We start from the raw sequence: 18610 nt of genomic DNA on the forward strand, positions 1-18610 counted from the left end.
CACCTTTCCTCGTCGTCAGGTCCCCTAGTCAGGAGCTCCTTGCTTGCTCCAGCGGTTCTGCCCTCTATACAACTACAGAGAAGAGCGAGCATCCCTACCTCCCTTGTCTTTCTGCTGGATTACATCTTCTCTTTCTTTTACTCCATACATCCCATCCCATCAGATCGCTGCTGCTGCTCCCGCTCCCGCCCGTCGCCAAAACGAACCCGACCTGACCCAACCTGCCCAACGGAGACTTGAAGCTCGTCTCGCCCGTGTCGACTTGCATCACATCTCGTCACCCTGCAGCGTCCTCGCCCACGACCACAACCAGAACCACACTTCGAAACCTCAGCCCTCGGCCTTTGATCTGGGCCTTGACCGCGAATCTTGGCCAATTTTACCGCCCTATTATCAGTGTCCTTGCATCTCAAGTCGGCTGGACAGCTTCAGCTATCGCCTCGATCTCTTCTCATTTTGGCTAGGTTTATTACGTCCTTTACCTTATAATTTCCAAGTCGGCCCATCTCATCGCCAAGATATCGACGCAGAAAGTCGAGGTCGCTCTGAAACTCCAACCCCAACCCAGCCCGACCCAACCAACGGCTTCTCGCCTTCTGCGACGCCTCTCGTCGTTTCGCAACCTATCGATTTCCTGGCCAATCTGCACACGACGAGAAAGACGCCGAGTACCGCAGCACTGGACCGGGTCTGCACAACCTCTCCAACTCGTTGTGCGACATCAATTGACTCGCTCGACGTTCTAAGCGGTCGTGGAAGAAACCTCGCTCTCCGTCCCAAACAAAATGTACGTCAATCGCTGTCTGCTTTCCTTTCGTCGTCACACCTGTTCTCTGGACCAACCCGACCACATGTCACCTGTTCAATTTGCCTGCCTGCCTCTGGATAACCGCCGCGATGAGGGATGCCTTATTTGTATCCACGTTACGAACTTCAATGACATTTTGGTCCTTGAAGAATGCTTCTGCCTCATTCCCTATCTAGCCCTCCCCTTCCGCAGCATATCAAGAAGAAACCTAGGATTGGTTACGTGGACAAGATGAGCCTACCTCTCCACAAACAGACACAGTTGCACACATGCATTCTGCACAATTCCCTTACACCCCCAGCTTCGAGCAGGCTGATGCTGCGACCGTTTACATGCAGGTACATGTACCGGTACGCTGTCAAGGCCCAGCATTCGGCCCTCTCCTCTGCCCTAACCTGCTGCACCTCGACCCATGTCATTTTCACCATCCATACCGCTACGGAGGGCAACAGCTGTTCCGCAGCTCTTCCTGTCTCTCCCACTCTCTTTTTGGTCGCATCTTCTCCAGTCGTAGTGTTGGCTGGGCATTAAGTTGGAGTGTCGCGCCAGCAAGGTTATTATTGTACACCGAAGGGACCATAATCACCCAAATGCAGAAGGATGCGTTCGATCCGATGTAGGCGCGCGCTCGCGGGTATGTGTTGGTCGACGCAAGTGCAAGTGCAAGCGTGGCCTGGTCGAAGAGAGTGTCTCATGTGCATTATTGTTGTGGTGAACAACGCCATGTGTGTGATGGCGTCGGTCTTGAGTAAGAGAGGCGCCTGGCTACCTACGTTCCGACGCAATTCTCTTGGAAATACAAGAAGCTGGTAGGAGTCGCCCAGCTCAGACGCAGGAAGAAGACTCTGGCTTGATCAATGCCTCCTTCATTGCCTTTACCCCCTTTTCCGACTGGCGTCTGTTACATTTGGCCGTCTGTCGTTTCCCTCGTTCCCGGTACCAACCCTCATGACATGAGACGGGGCTGCTGCTCAGGTCACATTTCTCCATAAAAGGCAGTCGTACTGACTGTGTGATTCCCTGGATGCCATCAGTGTGTGCTCCCATCGACTTGCAGCCGCCTGCACTGCGACCATCATTTCGTTTCGTTTCCCATTCAAGACTTACTACTGCACGCACACTTTAAATTGCCCGCTGCTCGATTCCACTTCTCCAGGTCCAATCCCCTTTTCATGTTTCAAAGTCACCAGCTTCACTTCACACCTTGCCTATCAGCCCATGATCCATCTCTTATTCCTGCGGACGCGAACTTCATCGTAAATTTACTAACTTGCAAAAGCCAACACCGTCACTGTACCGCGACGAGACGAAACGCCGGCAGTGTTGCAAGAAGCTCAGACATAGCAGCACTCTCTTAGTTTTTGGACGTTGGTGATAGGTCGACCTGCTGCTTTTACGCGCATCGCCCGTCATCTGTTGATGCAAGTCCCGGAGACAGACTAGAAATCAACCACAGTCGGCAAATAATTTCGATCCAGGTTGCCTTTCGCATGGTAACAATGTCACAAAACGGGTATGTCATGATGCCAAACACGACAGTGCCATTGCTGCTCTGGGCACCATCAGGATACAGCGCTAACGTGCCATGTACAGTGGGACTGTTGGTACTGAGTACCCTGACTACACTGAGCATGGCCGCCAGTATGGCTCATTCGGACGCGGGCGGTATCTTTTTCCTGTCGACGAGGTAGATTACCTATGATTCCTCGCCGCGGTGAATCTTTCCTCATGCTAACTCATTGCGAAGCTTGAGAAAGACAGGCTAGACATCTTCCACCATCTGATAACCAAGGCAAGAGGGGGCCTTTGGGAAGTGCCTCTGCCCGCCAAACCCCATGTCCTTGACCTCGGGACGGGCACTGGCATTTGGGCGATCGACGTGGGCGAGTAAGATTATCCACCCTCCGTGCGCCGACTGCTAGAACCTAGACTTGCTGACACTATCACACCATAGTAAGCTATATGTAAACGAAGATCAAAAGGCTCAGGTCTTGGGGCTCGATCTTTCTCTCATCCAGCCCAAGCTGTATGTTCTGCATCTCCTTTTCTACCGCTCTTCGTAACGAAAGCTCATCGTATTGCAGGATCCCTACATGTGTAAGGTTCGAGCGAGCCGACGTGGAGGCGCCACTACCAGCCCCGGAACAAACCTTTGATCTGGTTCATATCCAGATGCTGCTTGGTTCCATAAGAGATTGGCCAGACCTGTACAGGAAGTCATTCAGGCACATCAAGCCCGGAGGTTACATTGAGCAGGTGGAAATCGAATGGATTCCTCGCAGCGACGACAACACTCTCGCGCCTGAATCGCCTCTCGTCTTTTGGGGTGAGAACTTTCCGCGTGTGATGCACAGGTACGGGCAACCTATCGATATAATCGACACGAAAAAGGAGCTCCATGCTGCAGGGTTTACAGACATCACCGAGAAGATGATTAGACTACCAACGAACCCGTGGAGCCAGAACCCGATGGAAGAAGAGCTGGGTAGATGGTTCAATCTCGGCCTTACGCATTGCTTGGAAGGCCTCACGCTTGCGCCCTTTATTCGGGTGGAAGGCTGGCCGAGACAGGATGTGGACAGACTGGTCGACGATCTCAAGAAGGAAATCTGTCGACTCAATGTTCATGCTTACTGCAGAATGTAAGTTACCGCCTGCAGACTACCGTCTAGTAGCTCCCAGCTTTTTATGATGCAGAGTACTGATTGCCGGACGCAGGTTTGTTTGGACGGCAAGGAGACCAATTCCAAGGCAAACCCAATGATTCAAGAGTGGTCACTCAGACTACCGAGGGTTACGTCACGTCTCACAGGATGGGGGCAGACTGCTGGCGAGTTTCCTGCCGTCACCCTCCCGTCGCATACTCATGTTTAGCACGGGACGAGGCAAGCTAGTAACATTCGATACCGCATCGCCAAAGCAAGACACCTCAAGCGGAACGTCGGAGTGATTTGTCTTCTGTACCATCACTCTTCGTCTACTTGAATGTCAGACGTGCGACTTAGTCGCTCTGGTGCCGTCCTGCCAACAAGCAAGCGTACTTTGCTGCTACCTATGCGACGTTTTGTCGAATAACTTGTCCATTAAACTTATCTACTGTACGTCGTGGGAGTACCGAAAGTTCGCTTCGTTTTCTTCTCCCTTACCAAGATACGCCTTCACTTCTCGGTCTGGCCAAGCGCAGATCAAGCCTGGCAAGATCGGGAGCTCCAGACTACCAATTATCCCAAATCGTCTCACGGGCTTCATCGTTTTGCTCTCCTCGAAGCTTGGGACGCCCCTGCAGAGTACCGCCTACCACTCGATTCGGCAAACTCTTCTGCTTTGTTCTGGCCAAGCGTATATGGACACGATGAGGAATGCATCAAAACATGCAATCAAGTTCTGCTTTTCTCTTTACGCTGTCTTGGTATCCTCGGACGTTCTCTGCCATGTTGTCTCCTTTTATTTTTCTTATGTTTCGCAGGCTCGGCAGTCACAGATCGAGTTCGATGCTCCGCGAAGCGGCCCCTTATTTTTTTGTCTTGGCCTTTCCCAGCATACGCTCTATCTCTGAGCTACAATGTCAAATCCAAGGTAGCACACGAGCGCAAACAACATTGTTGCCAATCAGCACATAGTCATAGTCGCTACGCCTCTCTTGTTACTACATCATATTCTTTTTTGTGTACGGATTCATCGGCGGGGAAGAAAATGGGCCGGGATTAACCAAAAGTTGATGGCGGCGCGGGCTTGGCAGCATTGCAGTTGGGCCGTGTTTTTTGCGTAGTGCATACTCTGCTCTCTTTCGGCATGGAGCAGACTCAGGCTTGGGGCGTTGAAATTCCTTATGCACGCTCCTCCGGATTGCAAGAGGGCGCGATGAGAAGAGTGGCCAGTACGGGCATGTCGGTCAGCGGAGTATTGCACGTCATGTCTTTTGGCATGACCAATGTTAATCGGGATGGCTGTCACGTCCGCAGCGCAGGGGCTGATATGTGCGGCCGCTATGTTTCTTCCCTCTACCTACCATATTATGATATATATATATATATAAATAGAATCTGGTCATGATGGACGATAATCCAAATCAAGAACCACAAGAGCAGCCCTTTCAGAGTTCGGCTACAGGTGAGGCGACCCGGCCAGCTCTGATGGCGACTCAAGAAAAAGTCCAGTCACGCTCCCAGTGCTACCACGAACGAATCGTCTATGTCGCGAATCACAGATTGAGTGGAAGTGGAAGGTGCCAACGGTCGTTAGCAAACGTTATGCGGCCAGGAGGGTTTGTCATTTCCCTTCTACATTCCTTCACAGTTCGACAAAATCAACTGCACTAGACACGATAATAGAGCCAAGATTGGTCGACAGCTAGATATTGTTCCCTTACCCATCTCCACATCATCACGCTGGTTTACATGGCTCCCGCATGCCCATCCGCATCATTCCATTACCCCTGTTGCCCCCATCTCTTGTTGGTCTGTTGGTTGCTCTTGCTCCCGCTTCCCCGTTCCGCCAATGGGATATTGCACTGACAACGTTACAGTCCTTCGTTGAGCCCTGCCAGGTTGGGCAACAGCTGCATCGTGCGAGGGCCAAGATAGGAACTTCGCTGTGTCTGCCAACATTTGAACAGCAAAGCAATGAACCCTTCTCAAGGCAACGTATGTAGGAGACGGCACACCGATAGTCAATGAGATGGGGAACCTGAGCGTCGTGGGATGGGTCTCATGCTGCGAGCCAACCTTCTTTTCGGCTGCCTCATGCTGTTGTCCCATGGCGACACGTTGCAGGCGAGGATGCACCAAGGGCTGTGCCTTCATCTTCCTGGTGATCGACCACGTTTGATGAGGTACGGATCCCTTGCTGATAGTATCCAATGTCCTGCATGGGCCGTCTACAGTAGCTCAAGATCGTTGATTCTTTTTAGTTTGCTTGTCTCCGGCTCGGCTCTTTTTTCTGGATGATCTTGCTTGCACCGGGAGACAGGACACGCTCTTTCTCCGAGGTGAAGTTGGGCAAACGTGCCCTCTCCGTTAAGGCTGCCAACCAACGCCCCGACCCGCATCAAGCCAGCAACCTACATGTACCCTCGACGTACGACTTGCATGACGGAGAGGAATCCCGCCGCCCCGAGCCTGCAGTCCACATGTTGGCTGGATTGGCGGATCTCCTTATGATACGCTACAAAGTACGATGTACTGTACACCCAGCCTTGCGCCCCCCTTCTCAAACCTCTCTCTGCCCCCTCTTCGCTCTCCACACACACACTTGTACTTCATATGCATGCGAGCACACACTCACACTTCTTTATACTTATCACTACTGTCCCTCCCTTTTTGAGACCTTAGTCCCCCCTCTTCTGATGTATCTGGGCACCCATCGAACGCCCGATGCCCGGATCCGGGAACACGGATCTCGAGATGAGTGGTTCGGGTAGAAAAGGAAAAAGAGCATTGAGCTAGTTTTTTCTGCCCAATCCTACACATCGAGGTATGCGTAAGGAAGAGGAGCAAGAGGGAGAAAAAAGACAGCTTTGTACTGCAAGATTGTGGAAACTTGTACCAAGCTTCCTCCCCATACCGGTCCATCACCGCAAGGCCTCTCTCCTCCTCCTCTCCTCTATCCCTGCGCTTTCTTTTTGTTTTTTCTCATTGTCTCTCCACAGGAAGCTGTCTCGTTGCCCAACCAAACTCGAGACCGGTCTAGGTCTCAATTATCGGCCTCGGCCTCGGACCGGGGGGGTTTGGTGATGAGTGATGAGGGGCCGCCTACAACGAGACCCTGCCACGCTGGAGCCCAGAGCCTGGGATCTACCTTTCTCATCTCATGCGGGAACAGCTGGCTCTGCAGGATCATAGAGGTAGGTGAGAGGTGACGATGGGAAGGATGGGGGATTGAGGCACCCCAGCCTCTGGTATTATGCTTCTTTCTTCTCGGGCGTTTCTTTCGTAGGATCGCGGATGCGATTACCTGGGACGCGAAATTTCCCATGCTGCCAACGGGCATATGGGGAGGGAGGGGGGAGTTATGCATGAAGGGGCGGGCGAGCGAGCGGACGGGCGTTGGCCGACTGCCAGGGAGGTTTCCAACGAGAAGATTTTGGGTTTGGAGACGGCGGAAGCGGTGCCGGGGAACTTTCATGCGTGTTGGTTGTGAGGAGAAGGTGGGCGAGACATTTTTCTTGCTTTGGAGGTGCTTCTGAACCGAATGATCTTGAGTGATGTGGTCATGCACGATACGGCGGTGTGTGTTTTGTTGGGTTCGTTTTTCTGGTCCTTCGTTCTTTACCGCCTGCGAGGGATAGGGGATATCCATTGCGTTGGATCCAGAGAAATTTTGGTATTGGGTTCTTGTCTGGGAATTCTCAGTCTCGCCTCCTTCAGCTAAGGTATTTTCACTAACGACAGAGCCTTTTGTGGTTCTTGTTCTGAGACTTTGTCGTGAGATTAGAAACACTCTCGACGAAATTTGCTGCAGTGAAGACCGGCTCTCTCGGCGAGGACTAGTAAAACCAAGACGACTACTGTTGAGCTTGCCGCCTGTGGTTTCTCGTTTTCGGGACTTGGTTGGGCCATATCGGGTATTCTGTCTTTGTGGAGAAGCTATAGGGTGACCTGTTATTTGCGAGTTTCATGGCCGAGAACTTGGTTGACTACAGATATGTACGGTCGTCACTCGAGGATACTTGCAACGAGTTTCGAAGGCGTAGATACAATTTCAATATTGATATATCCTCTTCCCATCTTTGCGTAAAAGTGAGGTTGACTTGGCCATATGAAGGATCAGGAGAGATAATGATCCGGTACCATTCCTACCGAAAAGAGCATATACATCACGGATACCAAGGCCCCGCGATTACTACCGGATGGTCCATCAGGTCTAGGTACTGGCGAGACCGCCTGCTAATGTCATGACGGTCTCCAAACAAAAAATATGTATAGGCCATCAATCAACAGAAAAGAAGACCGGCCAGGAAGACTTGACCAAATTGATATTCGTTTCCTAGGCGATCACAAGACTCTCACACATTCTACTTGCTTCTCTACCAGATCTTGCTGACCACCATCAATACCTCCCCCCAGAGGGAGGACCATTTCCCTATTTCGGCAATGTTCAGGGGTCATGAAAACGGTCTGTTCGTTCCCTTCTTCCATCCCGACCCGAGGGAATGGTAAAAGGGTCCCAGACATGGGGGGGAAACCAAAGTCCCCAAACATTTGGGTTCCGTAAGGCTAACTCGTGGGATTCTTTTCCTGGTAAGAATATATACCCTGGGGAACGTTTTTGCCCGGATACTTGTTGGACGGCACCTTGATACTTCTATGCTACGCCGCCGCCAAGTTTCAAGTGTGTGTAGCTAGGGGGGAAGGGAGGGGGAGTGCACAAAGGGGGCGTCGGTCCAGAAAGGATGTCAATATACGCCACCATGCAAGATTGAGGCGTTTGGACAGTGGTAGCGGTATGTATTCGATTAGAGGGATCCGGGGTCTGTTTGTGAGTACGAATACGGGATGATGTGGCAAACGGTACGGGCCTCGAACGGGGGTTTCGGAGGGTGTGCGGCGTACTGTTCGAATGAAGTGATGTTGAATCACCGCCCGTCTATCTCAGGTACCGTAGACAGAAATCTGTTCAAGCCTGAGCAGAGGGGGCTGGGTTCGATGAGGATAATAAGAGATCCTCCCATTCTACCTGACTGCCTGCCTGAGAGGCCAAGGGGCAACGAGATGGTCTTTCCCGCCGAGACAGCATGAGTACTAGATGATTGCTGTTTGTGAAAAGGAGGTAAGGCCTTTGCGTTTTGACCGGTGACCGGGTTCTCGGGCAGACTTGTAAGGGAAATGGAAGGGAAGTTGGCTTTCGGGTTGTGTAACGTGAGACTTTTTGATAGTACGCATGAGGCTCGGCGACGATGGTTTGACGATCTCTCGCGGTTGACGGATCTGATTCTTGGGTGCTGGGACGGCTGGCTGTATTTCCATGAGCGAAGCTTTTGATAGAGCTATTTGTGTCTGTTCAACGGCATGATCTAAAGTCACACCTCTGATACTCATCTGCCTGTCGGATGCTCATCTCTGGTACTTAAGAATAGTTGAAGAAGCATGGGATAGTGGCAAGGAAGCATTTCTAACCATAGTGGTAATCCACCTTACCATCCACCGCCAGACAGAAGCAGCACACCTCCTAGAGTCCGAGAGACGATTATCTCCATGTCCAGGTGTAGGCTTCGCCGATCGCGTCATTACCAGGTTTTGCCGCAGACGGCCTCCAGCATAATCGATATGTCATGTTCTTCATGACTATATATAAAGTGAGTTGTACTGTGGGTACTTCATTGGAAAGGAACAAAAGAGATATCCACCTTCTGCAGGTAGGTAGAATCATAAATATCGTCTATACTCAAGAAATACAATCAAAAAGCAAAAAGGGAATAGGAAAGGAAGGAGGGGGGATACTGGCCTTATAATTCACGCCCCTGCCCAGATTCGAACAGCGCGCCCCTCGGTCAACCCGGACTCTGACTTCATTGGAGCATTTGTTTATTATTTTAACCAACTCGACCACCTCGCACACAGCTTGACCTGACCTCGCCGACCTAGACGGGCGCTGCTGTGCTGGTGACGGGAACGGTGAATAGACCCCTTAAGTAGGTAGGTACGTCAGGTCAGGGAAGGAGAGGGGGGAAGTGCCTTCCATGTCGGGAGGAATTCATCTCTACTTCACTCAGAAGTGAGATGAATCACCGTAACGTCCTACCGGAGCCGGTAAGGGAATAATAACAGACGACAGGTAGAGAGGAGCTCTGTGTTATTGGTCTTGGCCAGAGTGGGCGTTGATTGTAGATGAAGACTGCAATCTCATCACTCCTAGCTACACAAACCCCGCTGGTATTCTAGCGTCATACGCTGAGGTGCTTTTCGAGTGATGGATGGAAAACTTGGGCCGTCGGGATGAAGCAAGTAAAAAAGCTGGGCTCTCCTGAATTTGGCTAAGGTGAGTAGCTCAGTTGATAGTGACGTTGTGACGCAAACTCCGGTTTATCGTCGAAGGTCGTTGACCATGAAAATGTATGCCTGAATTCAACACGTCACAGCTTTGGCTTCATATCTATAGCATCATCAAGGTCTGGATGAGAAGATGGCAGGGTCCGCTGTAATATCGAACTTGCCAGTCCGTTCCCAGTAAGGAACAACCTTCATCGACCAATATGGTCTCTCGAGATGGAGTGAGTTATAGCAGAGTGGCAGAAAGGACAAGCCTATTCTCATCCAACCAGTCAGAGTGCTGGTCAAGTCTCAAGGTCAAGGCTCCTGCCAATGCAAAGTATCACATCCACCCTCTGCTTTCAATCCATTACACTCTTACGAACGTGGTTCCACCGAGCGCCATATAGTTCAAAAGGTTTCCTGTTATTTACCTGCAGGAGGCAGGTTTCGCAGCATGGGTGGGCCGCGGTTGACGTGTGTGATGTACAGAGTCTACATAAGGAAATAATAAGGTGGCCTGTTGAGAAAACACGTACGGCGGTGGCCGGATCCAAGGCCCCCGAGACTGATTCTCTTTGCTGCTCTTCCAGTACATCAGCTCCCTTGGACGGTCAATGGAATCTCGACCGGTAGGGAGCTGTGCCACTGGATAACATGAACCTCTACCACAGGCATCGAGCATTCATGTCATTTGGTTCCAAAATAAAAACACCCCCTTTCCTACCAGTTTCTATAGCCCGAAGCCACCATTTGCGCTCTTTTTCTTTAGATGCAGTTTGAATTAATAACCCGGGAAACAAACTTCTGCTCCTTCGCGTCGTCGTTTCGAATCGGTACGAGGCGGTGGGGAGCAAAGTTCCAAAAGGTTCTTCGTTTAGTGGGCAGCGGCGTGGGTCTCGCCGTGGTAACCAACGAGCTTGAAGCGGCCGAGCATCTCGCCGACGGTGAAGAAACCGAGGCACTCAGCAGCGACAACGGCACCGGTGGCCACGGTCGCGGTGTTAATGCGGGAGGCGATGGTGGCGGGCTTCGCAGCGGCGGCGGTGTTGGCAGCGGAGCTGGCAGCTGAGGAGGCGGAGCTCAGGAGGGCGTTGGGGTTCTTGACGGCGCCGAGGGCCCGCTGCAAGTAGGACTGGAAGGTGCTGACGGGGCTGTATCTCTTTCGTCAGAAGCTGGGCGGACAAGACGCTTCGCTCTGGTGCTAGAACTTACGGAGGAGCCATCTTCTGGCCGTGGAAGACAATCTTGGACAGCTCAAGAGTGACGCGGGAGTAGTAGACAACCCAGGGAACCTGCTCTGTAGTCGGACATCCGTCAGCAATTGGCCCTTGAAGTCAAGGATGCGCGCTCCATTGCGCCTCTGCTCATAGAGATCCCCTCGTGACCGGATTATAACGTACTCTCAATGAAGTTGATGACCTTGCCGGTGCGACCGCCGACCTTGCCGAGGGCGTTGACAGCACCAGACAGAGCGGGACCGGCGGCGCTGGCGGCGCGGCTCAGGCCCTGGGCGGCCTTGGCCGAGTACTCGCTGGCCTTGCCGGCAGCATCCTTTGCGGACTCGGTGGCCTTCTTGGTGGTGGTCGACTCAAAGCGAGCGGCGACGCGGGAAGGGAGAGTGCGAGCGGTGGTCCGCATGAGCGGGCGGGCGAGGGCGGAAGACATCTTGGACCGGGGGGTTGGGTGGTTGTGGAAGAGAGAGAGGAGGTCGACGGATTAAAAATCGGGGTATCTGGATCTCGGATCGGGGTGCGTCGATGTGGGCGGCTCCGGGGTCGAAGAAGGAGCTTCGTTGGCTGCCAATTGATGGGAAGGGGGTGGTGGTGAGTGATGTTTTTTGCGTAAAGTGAAAAAAAGAGCTCTCTCTGTCTCTCTTGCCAGAGTCTGCCCGACCTCTCGGAAGATTTCGCTTGTGCTGTTGTTGCGAGCCGGAGGAGCGATGGCCCGTGCGCTCTTCTCTTTTCTTGCTTATGAAAAATGTCAATTGCTAAGGTCAGGTACAAGGAATAGGTACCTTTTTTTCCCTTGCTCCCAGGGGAAAGAGGCACTGGCACCCGTCGGCCCAGCGGACTATGCCGCTTTGAGATCTAACCAATCACGAAGTGGATCTCTTCAAGGGAAGTGGGGGCTCTCTTCAGTGCGGGCAGGCGTGACAGGGCGGTTCACAGGTGCAGGCAGGCACAGTTCACTGGTAAGATCCATTAAGTGAGAAAAGGTTCACTGGCAGGTGCTGGGGCAGAATGGGTTCTTCCCATGAATGGATACCTCTTGCATTCTCATCTGCCCCATGTCGATGTCAAGTTACCTTGTATGGAAGCAGTTTGTCACTGACTTACAATGCTCAAGTCCTGTCATCCCCATCTCCTCGCTCTCAACACCAACACCAAAACCACCACCAACAGTCCACATCTCTGCCTACAAACAAGCATCGTCAATCTGATGGAAGCTTCATATTGTCATACGAATTCATTGGGAACATATCTCTAAAGTATAGTCAAAAACCCATCCATGACACCAAATCGCCAGCACCGCCATATTATGCCCAAAAAAATCAATCGTGTCGTCTAACCATCAGGCTTGGTTTAGTCCAAGCTCTGGATCATGACCTTAATAGCGCCTGACTTGGGGTCCTTAGCCGCCTCGAAGGCGCCGAGGGCATCCTCGAGCTTGAACTTGTGTGTCACCAACTTGCTGAGGTCAACAACACCGCTCTCCACCAAACGGATGGCTCTGGGCCAGGTGTTGCAGTAGCGGTACTGCAGCTGGATGTCGACCTCGCGAACGCTAGCGCGCATGAAAGGGAAGCTGATCTCGTTGCGGCCAACACCAATGATAAAGACCTTTCCACCAAACTTGCAGGCCCAAACAGCCGAAGCAATGCTGCTCTCCACGCCAGTGCACTCCATGACGACGGCCGGCTCAACACCTCCAAAGGACTCAACGATGCGCTTGGCCTCCTCCTCGGCGGTTCCACGACCGACCTTGTGGGTGATGGCTGTGGGCACCAGCTCCTTGGCGAAGGCCAGACGTCCATCGTCAATATCCGTAACAACCAGCGGGCAGGCACCGGCAGCCTTGGCGCAGAGAAGGGTGATGAGACCAATGGGGCCGGCACCGCAGACGAGGACCGGATCGCCAAGGCGCACACCGGCACGCTGCATACCGGCAAGAGCGACACTCAGGGGCTCCAGCATGGCACCGTTCTCATATGACATGTTACCGATCTTGTGGCACCAGACGGCAGGGTGGTTCACGTATCGTCGCAGCAGACCAGGTACCGGCGGGGTGGACAGGAACTGGACCTTCTCGCAACCGTTGTAGCGACCGGTCAAGCAAGGCTCGCAGGAGTTGCAGATGACATTCGGCTCGACGGCGACTCTGTCACCAACCTTGAGGTGGGTGACGCTGGGGTGGACGGCGAGAATCTCACCGGCGGACTCGTGGCCGAGAATGTGGTCGCCATCGACAATCATGGGTCCGATGCATCCGTGCTTCCAGAAGTGAACGTCGGATCTGTATCTCTCCGTTAGTCTCGTCCTTGTATCTTAAGGGGGGCACTTTTGTCTGGCACGAAAATCCTTACCCGCAAATGCCGGTGCTTCTGATGGCTACCGTGACTTCGCCGTGCTGCAGTCCCTCGCCGGCCTGAACGGCCTCCAACTTGGGCTCGGCCTCGTTGATCCACAGGTCATGTGCGGGGTTGGTGTAGACACCAATGTTGGCCTTGGACACCTTAACGGAGCCGACCGAGGCGGGAGGATCAACAGCTGAAGGGGACATTGTGAAAGCTGGGTTGTCTCTGTGTGTGTGCGAGGAGCGTGATGGAAGAATGGTCCGGGAGAGTATCTCTCTTGCCAGGTAATAATGTGATCTGTCGGCGGGGTATGAAACGTGCGTGCAAGATTGACGAGACGACTGACAGCGACAGCAACGGCGAGAACCTGAGTCGAGCGTATGGACGAACAGAACAGACGAAGCGGACAGAGAGGAGGAAGAGTAGAGCGGCTTGGAACAGAACGACACACGACCGGACAGTCGCCCGGCTGGATATATACCTTGGAGCTACTCGTGGATTTTTTGTTTTTATTTTTCTGGGCCGGCCAACAATCCAGCAGCTTCGTCGGCCCTGTGGTCAACAATTATTCGAATCCAGCCCCTCATCACCCCTCGTCGCCCAAGGCGAATAGTTTGACCCCAGTTCCCCACGTCGAAACGTCACGCAGGGTCGAAGCTTGTTGGCAGGGGTGGGGCGCTGCCGCGTTGTGGGAATCGTTCGGTCGCTGTAAGACCGATTCATCCTCTTTGCGACTTTCCGCTCCAATCACGATGACGATCCGTACCCGACATATACCATTCCCCGCGACAAGCTCACTGACAAACTACGCTTTCTCTCATATAGTCTCACTACGGATACAACGAAGCGGCACGTCTCGCGCTTTGCCAGGTCCAGGCACGCCGGGAGGGGCAACCATCTCAACACACGCGCCACGGGGATTTTTTCTTTTGCGTTCACGTGGTATCCGAACCAGGGGACTTCGTTGGGTTTCCGCATCTGTACGGTTTATGGTCGACCATCGCCTTTCCCTTGCCGTCGTATTGTCGCTTGCTGAGGACCATGACGCTCCACGAATCGCGACTGTGGCCGACGCAAGATCCTTTATTAGCTCCACGGAAACTTGAACCCCCTCCCCTCCCTTTCCCATCCCATCTAGTCTCCAAACATTTTGGAGGTCGGCCCCGAATTACCCCCATTCGAACTTCGCCTTAATTACCGGGGAGTCGCATGCGGCAGACGCCTTAGGTAGCAGTGGGCATCGTGCCTCGGTCCTATACCTCCCTTTTCGAGATGCGCCTTCATGGGGAAGTCTTTCAAAGTTTCATCGTCTCATCACGCCCAGACGCGCTCCCGAAAGCTAATTAGATATTTGGAAATTTGCTGCCTTGCATACTGATGCAGTCAGAACCTCATGATGTTGGCATGTGAGACTGTGTCTGTTTCTCGTCCTGCAGTAGGCCGGGCAACTCTTGTTGGCCGCGGGGTCGGACGATAGCCGCGCCGACGCACATCTTCCCGAAGAATTGATAGATAGACCAGGCTGTTGACACCTCCATCCGATAGAAGCGCTGCAGTGCATTGCTGCTTTGTGCGCGCTCTGCGGGATTTCTTATCTACCGACTTCTTGGTACTGCATGAGAGCAATGCGACCTTTTCTTCTTCAACCTCTACACACACTCAGTGACTTTTACACCCATCCAATCGCTCCAGACCATATCACATTACCCGCAATCGGGGCAAGTAGTGAGCTATACCCGCCGCCGTCGGGACTAGAATATCCGAGGAAAAAGTTCGGACCCTTTTCGCGCCTTTGTCATGCGCCCAGACTTGACCTTTGGCCCGCCGGGCGACGAGTGGCACTACGATAGACCGTCGCGAACCTATGATCTCACCCGGGGCCGGTCGCCGGCTTGGAAGGTCGGCACCAGCCAAGGACCAGCGGGGACGTCGGTTTCGGTGAACCCCCACAGCACGGCGCTCGTGATTGTCGATATGCAAAACTATTTTTTGCACCCCAGCTGTCGAGACCACCCGGCCGGGCTGGCTGCGGTGGAGCAGACCAAGAGGGTTGTTGAGAAATGCCGCGAATTAGGTATTCAGGTACGGCCTTGAACCCATTCTGTACTACTCTCCCCCGCCCTGTTCGGACGTTCGGGGCATCCGGCAGACGTTACCGCCCGTCTTACCGGAGGAATAGGAGCAGAAGTCGCTAGACATTACAGAGATGAGGGGCACGCGGGGGTTAGATGCCTGGAAGGGGATTGGGGGAAGGGGACTTTTGCCGGGGTGGTGGCGGTTAAACAAGCGACGTATCGTAGCTCACTTTTTTTTGCTATTGCAGGTAATTTGGCTAAATTGGGGCCTGACCGACGACGACCTGGCGCGGATGCCCGCCAGCGTCCAACGCGGCTTCTCGCGATCGCTCATCCTGGGCGAGGAGGCGACCAACGACAAGGGCACCGTCGCCCGCCTCGGCCTCGGTGCAGATCTCGGCGGCGGCAGAGGCCGCTGCCTCGTCGCGGGCGAGTGGAACGCCGACATTTACGAGCCGCTGAAGCGGAGCAGCCTCCGCCCGGAGGAGGATGTGCGGTGCGACAAGAATAGGATGTCGGGGATGTGGAGCCCGGAGCAGCCGCTTCGGAAGTATCTAGAGCGGACTCGGAAGGGTGATGAAGATGGTGAGGAGGCTGCCTCCGGGACCGGTGAGGGAAGGGGAGCAGGAGGGATACGAACACTGCTCTTCGCCGGGGTCAACACCGACCAGTGCGTCCTCGGCACGCTGACGGATGCGTATAATGCCGGGTGGGATTGCATCTTGATTGAGGACTGTTGCGGGACCGGGACGCCTGGGGCTCCCGAGGTGTGCCTTTACAATATTTCTGTGAGTTTTCGTTTTGCCCCCTTCTTCTCTGGTCTATACCCTCTCGTTCCCCCACTTTGGTCATGGCCGTGGATTTGCTTGTGATTGCGGGTACGGCTACGACGGAAAGTGAACGAACAGCTCACTAAGCCTTGCCGTAGGGCTCATACGGGTTCGTCGTCTCGACAGAGACATTTCTCGCCGGAACAGCCTCGTGAAGCATTGGCGTTAGCTCACCATGCACATCTGGTGATGTCAAGGTGAGGTTATGTGGGTGGGTGTGAGATCAAGATCACTGAGTCAAGTGAAAAAACGTACGATGGGGCTCAACCTTCAAGGTTGGCGAACGAACTCGTGGAAAATCGACGAATGCGGTCTGTCTCGTGAGGTTGAGGTTGGAACATCCGCTAGACGGCGTTTTCTCGTACCGAATATGCGGGACGCTTATCGTGCAAACGAAAGCTAAGCTACCCGATGGACCGATGTTGGCGATACGAGACAGTGGCCAATGGACGCGCAACGTGGAGGGGGGAAAGTGAGCGAAGAGTGAGCGAAGAGAGAGAAGAGGAAATGTCTCCGAGAGGCGCCCCAGTCAGCAACAAACGTGCATTTTTTGGCATCTCGTGGACCCGTATCCCGTTCCTGAAAATAAGTCTGAAATTCATAGTGTCTTTACTTGTGGCTTTGAGCATGTGATTGATGATGGTGTGATCTATCAAGACCATGACATTTTCTGTATGATTTCATAGTAGGCTTTATTTTGATCTCTTCAATACTCTCTACCTGGAGTGTCCTTTTCCCGCGAGGTCGATCTTTGACTCTCTCATGTCCTGACAGCCCATTCTCGACAAGATGACCTAATAACTAGCAGAAGAACCATCAAGTCGTGTCTAGTGTAAGCCCGGTGCAGCCGTCTCACTCCGCCGCCCGACCACCCAAGAAACATCTTCTTGAAAGCCGAGAGGGTGAGGGGGGCAGCGGAACTCCGACCGACCCTTCCCATTCGTCCAAAAGAGAGGAAGAGGAATATCCTCAAGCACGCCAAGATACCCGACGAAAGATGCGGCATGGCCAGACCGAAAAGTGTTGTGTGGTGGATGTGCTGCGTGCATCTGCATCTTCTGTGGTTCGGTGTCTGTCCGTCGTCCAATCCCGAATAGGAAGTCTGCTAATCCCTGGTTTCCTGCAAAATAAAAAGCAAGGGTTCCAATTTGTGGGAAGACCCTAGGTTGCGCCCGTAAAAAACGCCGCGTATCTATCTGACTCTGTTGTTTGGGAGGATTGGGGGCCCATATGTGGAATGCCGATATGTGCATGTCGTCTTTTTTCTTAGTCGACTGTCTGGCTTTTGTATGATAGGTAGGGGTGTTTGTGTTGGGTGGTGGTGGTGGTGGGGGGGGGGAAGCAGGCAGGGCCTTTTCATCGTCGTCGTGTTAACGTTGAATGAACGCTTTGACGATGGATTTTTACGGCGCGCCTATTGTGTGTTGCGGAGTAGTCGTTATTGCGTGAGCTTGGGTTTTGCAACCTTTGAGCTTCCCGATGGGAAATGATTCCTCTAAGCTCTTTCAACCGCTCACGACGACGACATCGCCCTTGCAGACGCCGTATGAGCAGCAAATCTCAGGGCTGGCCTTGCCGTTGAGGATGTCATCTCGCTTCCACTATATATGAAAAAAGTCAGAATCTCTTAGTGATATTGCGGTGGACACCGGAGGGGTGTTGGATGGAGGAGGGAGCGACGAACATCGGGACAGGGAGACGGGCGAGCCTGGACGAAGGCGCCGAGAGAGGCGATGGCGAGAACCATGGAGAATACCGCGGGGAACTGCATTTTCTCGTTTGAATATAATAAACAAGAGCTGGGCGAGTTGGTGTTTGTTTGTTGTGGATGTTTTGTCGAGTGACTTTGACTTTTGTCCGAGATACCTGATGGAAATTGGAAACCCGAAATCGTCGCTTTGTTGAAGGTAGCGATAGAGGTTGAAAAGGTAGCGAAGGAGACACAGGGAGGAAACAAGTGAAGAAACGAGTAAAGAAGGGCGGGAAAGCGGAAAAGAGGCCAAGAGACTTCTTTATGAAGCTCAGTTACAAACCAGGTATCTCACGGAATGCAGTGGGGTCGAGTCCTGGGTGATGACAGGGCGGGAGGAATGCTATTTAATATGGGCAAACAAAAACAAGATGTACTTTCGTACACGAGGCATCCTGCTCCCATCAGAAAGCCCGAGGGTGACGGCGTGAGTCCGCGCCACGCCTTGCAGCTTCTTGCTCCGGCCGTTAGTCGATGCCCATCTCCCGCCCGTCGCAGTCATCCGGAAGCCCAGGGGTGCTTTTGGGGGGGTGGTTTACGAGGGCCGGCCGATTCTGGAAAGCAATGGTAGATGGAAGGGAGAGATACAGACGACACGTGCCTG

General features: G+C 53.2%; 5 protein-coding genes across 5 annotated transcripts; 2 read left to right on the forward strand and 3 right to left on the reverse strand.

Annotated features, from left to right (window-relative positions):
• HER10_EVM0004733 (methyltransferase domain-containing protein) lies at positions 1–4511 on the forward strand. Its single transcript, XM_035482966.1, has 6 exons — positions 1–2321; positions 2402–2495; positions 2556–2695; positions 2763–2834; positions 2893–3450; positions 3527–4511. Exons 1-6 carry the CDS (start codon positions 2299–2301, stop codon positions 3570–3572), a joined length of 933 nt encoding a protein of 310 aa, XP_035337151.1. The 5' UTR covers positions 1–2298; the 3' UTR covers positions 3573–4511.
• Positions 4512–9700: 5189 nt separating this feature from the next.
• HER10_EVM0012938 (ATP synthase subunit G) lies at positions 9701–11616 on the reverse strand. The gene is made up of 3 exons (XM_035482313.1): positions 11178–11616; positions 10990–11074; positions 9701–10928 (listed from the first exon to the last, which is right to left on the reverse strand). Exons 1-3 carry the CDS (start codon positions 11440–11442, stop codon positions 10652–10654), a joined length of 627 nt encoding a protein of 208 aa, XP_035337833.1. The 5' UTR covers positions 11443–11616; the 3' UTR covers positions 9701–10651.
• A 293-nt stretch (positions 11617–11909) lies between these two features.
• On the reverse strand, positions 11910–16814 carry HER10_EVM0002425 (alcohol dehydrogenase GroES-like domain-containing protein). The gene is made up of 2 exons (XM_035482893.1): positions 13361–16814; positions 11910–13290 (listed from the first exon to the last, which is right to left on the reverse strand). Exons 1-2 carry the CDS (start codon positions 13555–13557, stop codon positions 12360–12362), a joined length of 1128 nt encoding a protein of 375 aa, XP_035336974.1. The 5' UTR covers positions 13558–16814; the 3' UTR covers positions 11910–12359.
• HER10_EVM0000015 (isochorismatase) lies at positions 15149–16411 on the forward strand (the record flags this gene model as incomplete). Its single annotated transcript, XM_035469813.1, has 3 exons — positions 15149–15433; positions 15675–16214; positions 16355–16411. 3 exons carry the CDS (start codon positions 15149–15151, stop codon positions 16409–16411), a joined length of 882 nt encoding a protein of 293 aa, XP_035336765.1.
• A 947-nt stretch (positions 16815–17761) lies between the features above and the next one.
• HER10_EVM0010749 (uncharacterized protein) lies at positions 17762–18027 on the reverse strand (the record flags this gene model as incomplete). The annotated part of the gene is made up of 2 exons (XM_035480199.1): positions 17762–17857; positions 17941–18027. 2 exons carry the CDS (start codon positions 18025–18027, stop codon positions 17762–17764), a joined length of 183 nt encoding a protein of 60 aa, XP_035337653.1.
• Positions 18028–18610: the final 583 nt, after the last annotated feature.

This window comes from Colletotrichum scovillei (assembly GCF_011075155.1).
Source record: "Colletotrichum scovillei strain TJNH1 chromosome Unknown Contig00002, whole genome shotgun sequence".
NCBI lineage: Eukaryota > Fungi > Ascomycota > Sordariomycetes > Glomerellales > Glomerellaceae > Colletotrichum > Colletotrichum scovillei.

Excerpts from the sequence above, each read along its gene's own strand:
- HER10_EVM0002425 (XM_035482893.1), bottom strand. The coding sequence starts at position 13,557 with ATGTCCCCTTCAGCTGTTGATCCTCCCGCCTCGGTCGGCTCCGTTAAG. Across the intron at positions 13,291-13,360 it reads AGAAGCACCGGCATTTGCGG|ATCCGACGTTCACTTCTGGA; the intron begins GTAAGGATTTTC and ends GGAGAGATACAG.
- HER10_EVM0004733 (XM_035482966.1), top strand. The coding sequence starts at position 2,299 with ATGGTAACAATGTCACAAAACGG. Across the intron at positions 2,496-2,555 it reads ATCTTTTTCCTGTCGACGAG|CTTGAGAAAGACAGGCTAGA; the intron begins GTAGATTACCTA and ends CTCATTGCGAAG. Across the intron at positions 2,696-2,762 it reads TGGGCGATCGACGTGGGCGA|TAAGCTATATGTAAACGAAG; the intron begins GTAAGATTATCC and ends ATCACACCATAG.
- HER10_EVM0012938 (XM_035482313.1), bottom strand. The coding sequence starts at position 11,442 with ATGTCTTCCGCCCTCGCCCGCCCGCTCATGCGGACCACCGCTCGCACT. Across the intron at positions 11,075-11,177 it reads GGTCATCAACTTCATTGAGA|AGCAGGTTCCCTGGGTTGTC; the intron begins GTACGTTATAAT and ends GTCCGACTACAG. Across the intron at positions 10,929-10,989 it reads GGCCAGAAGATGGCTCCTCC|CCCCGTCAGCACCTTCCAGT; the intron begins GTAAGTTCTAGC and ends AAAGAGATACAG.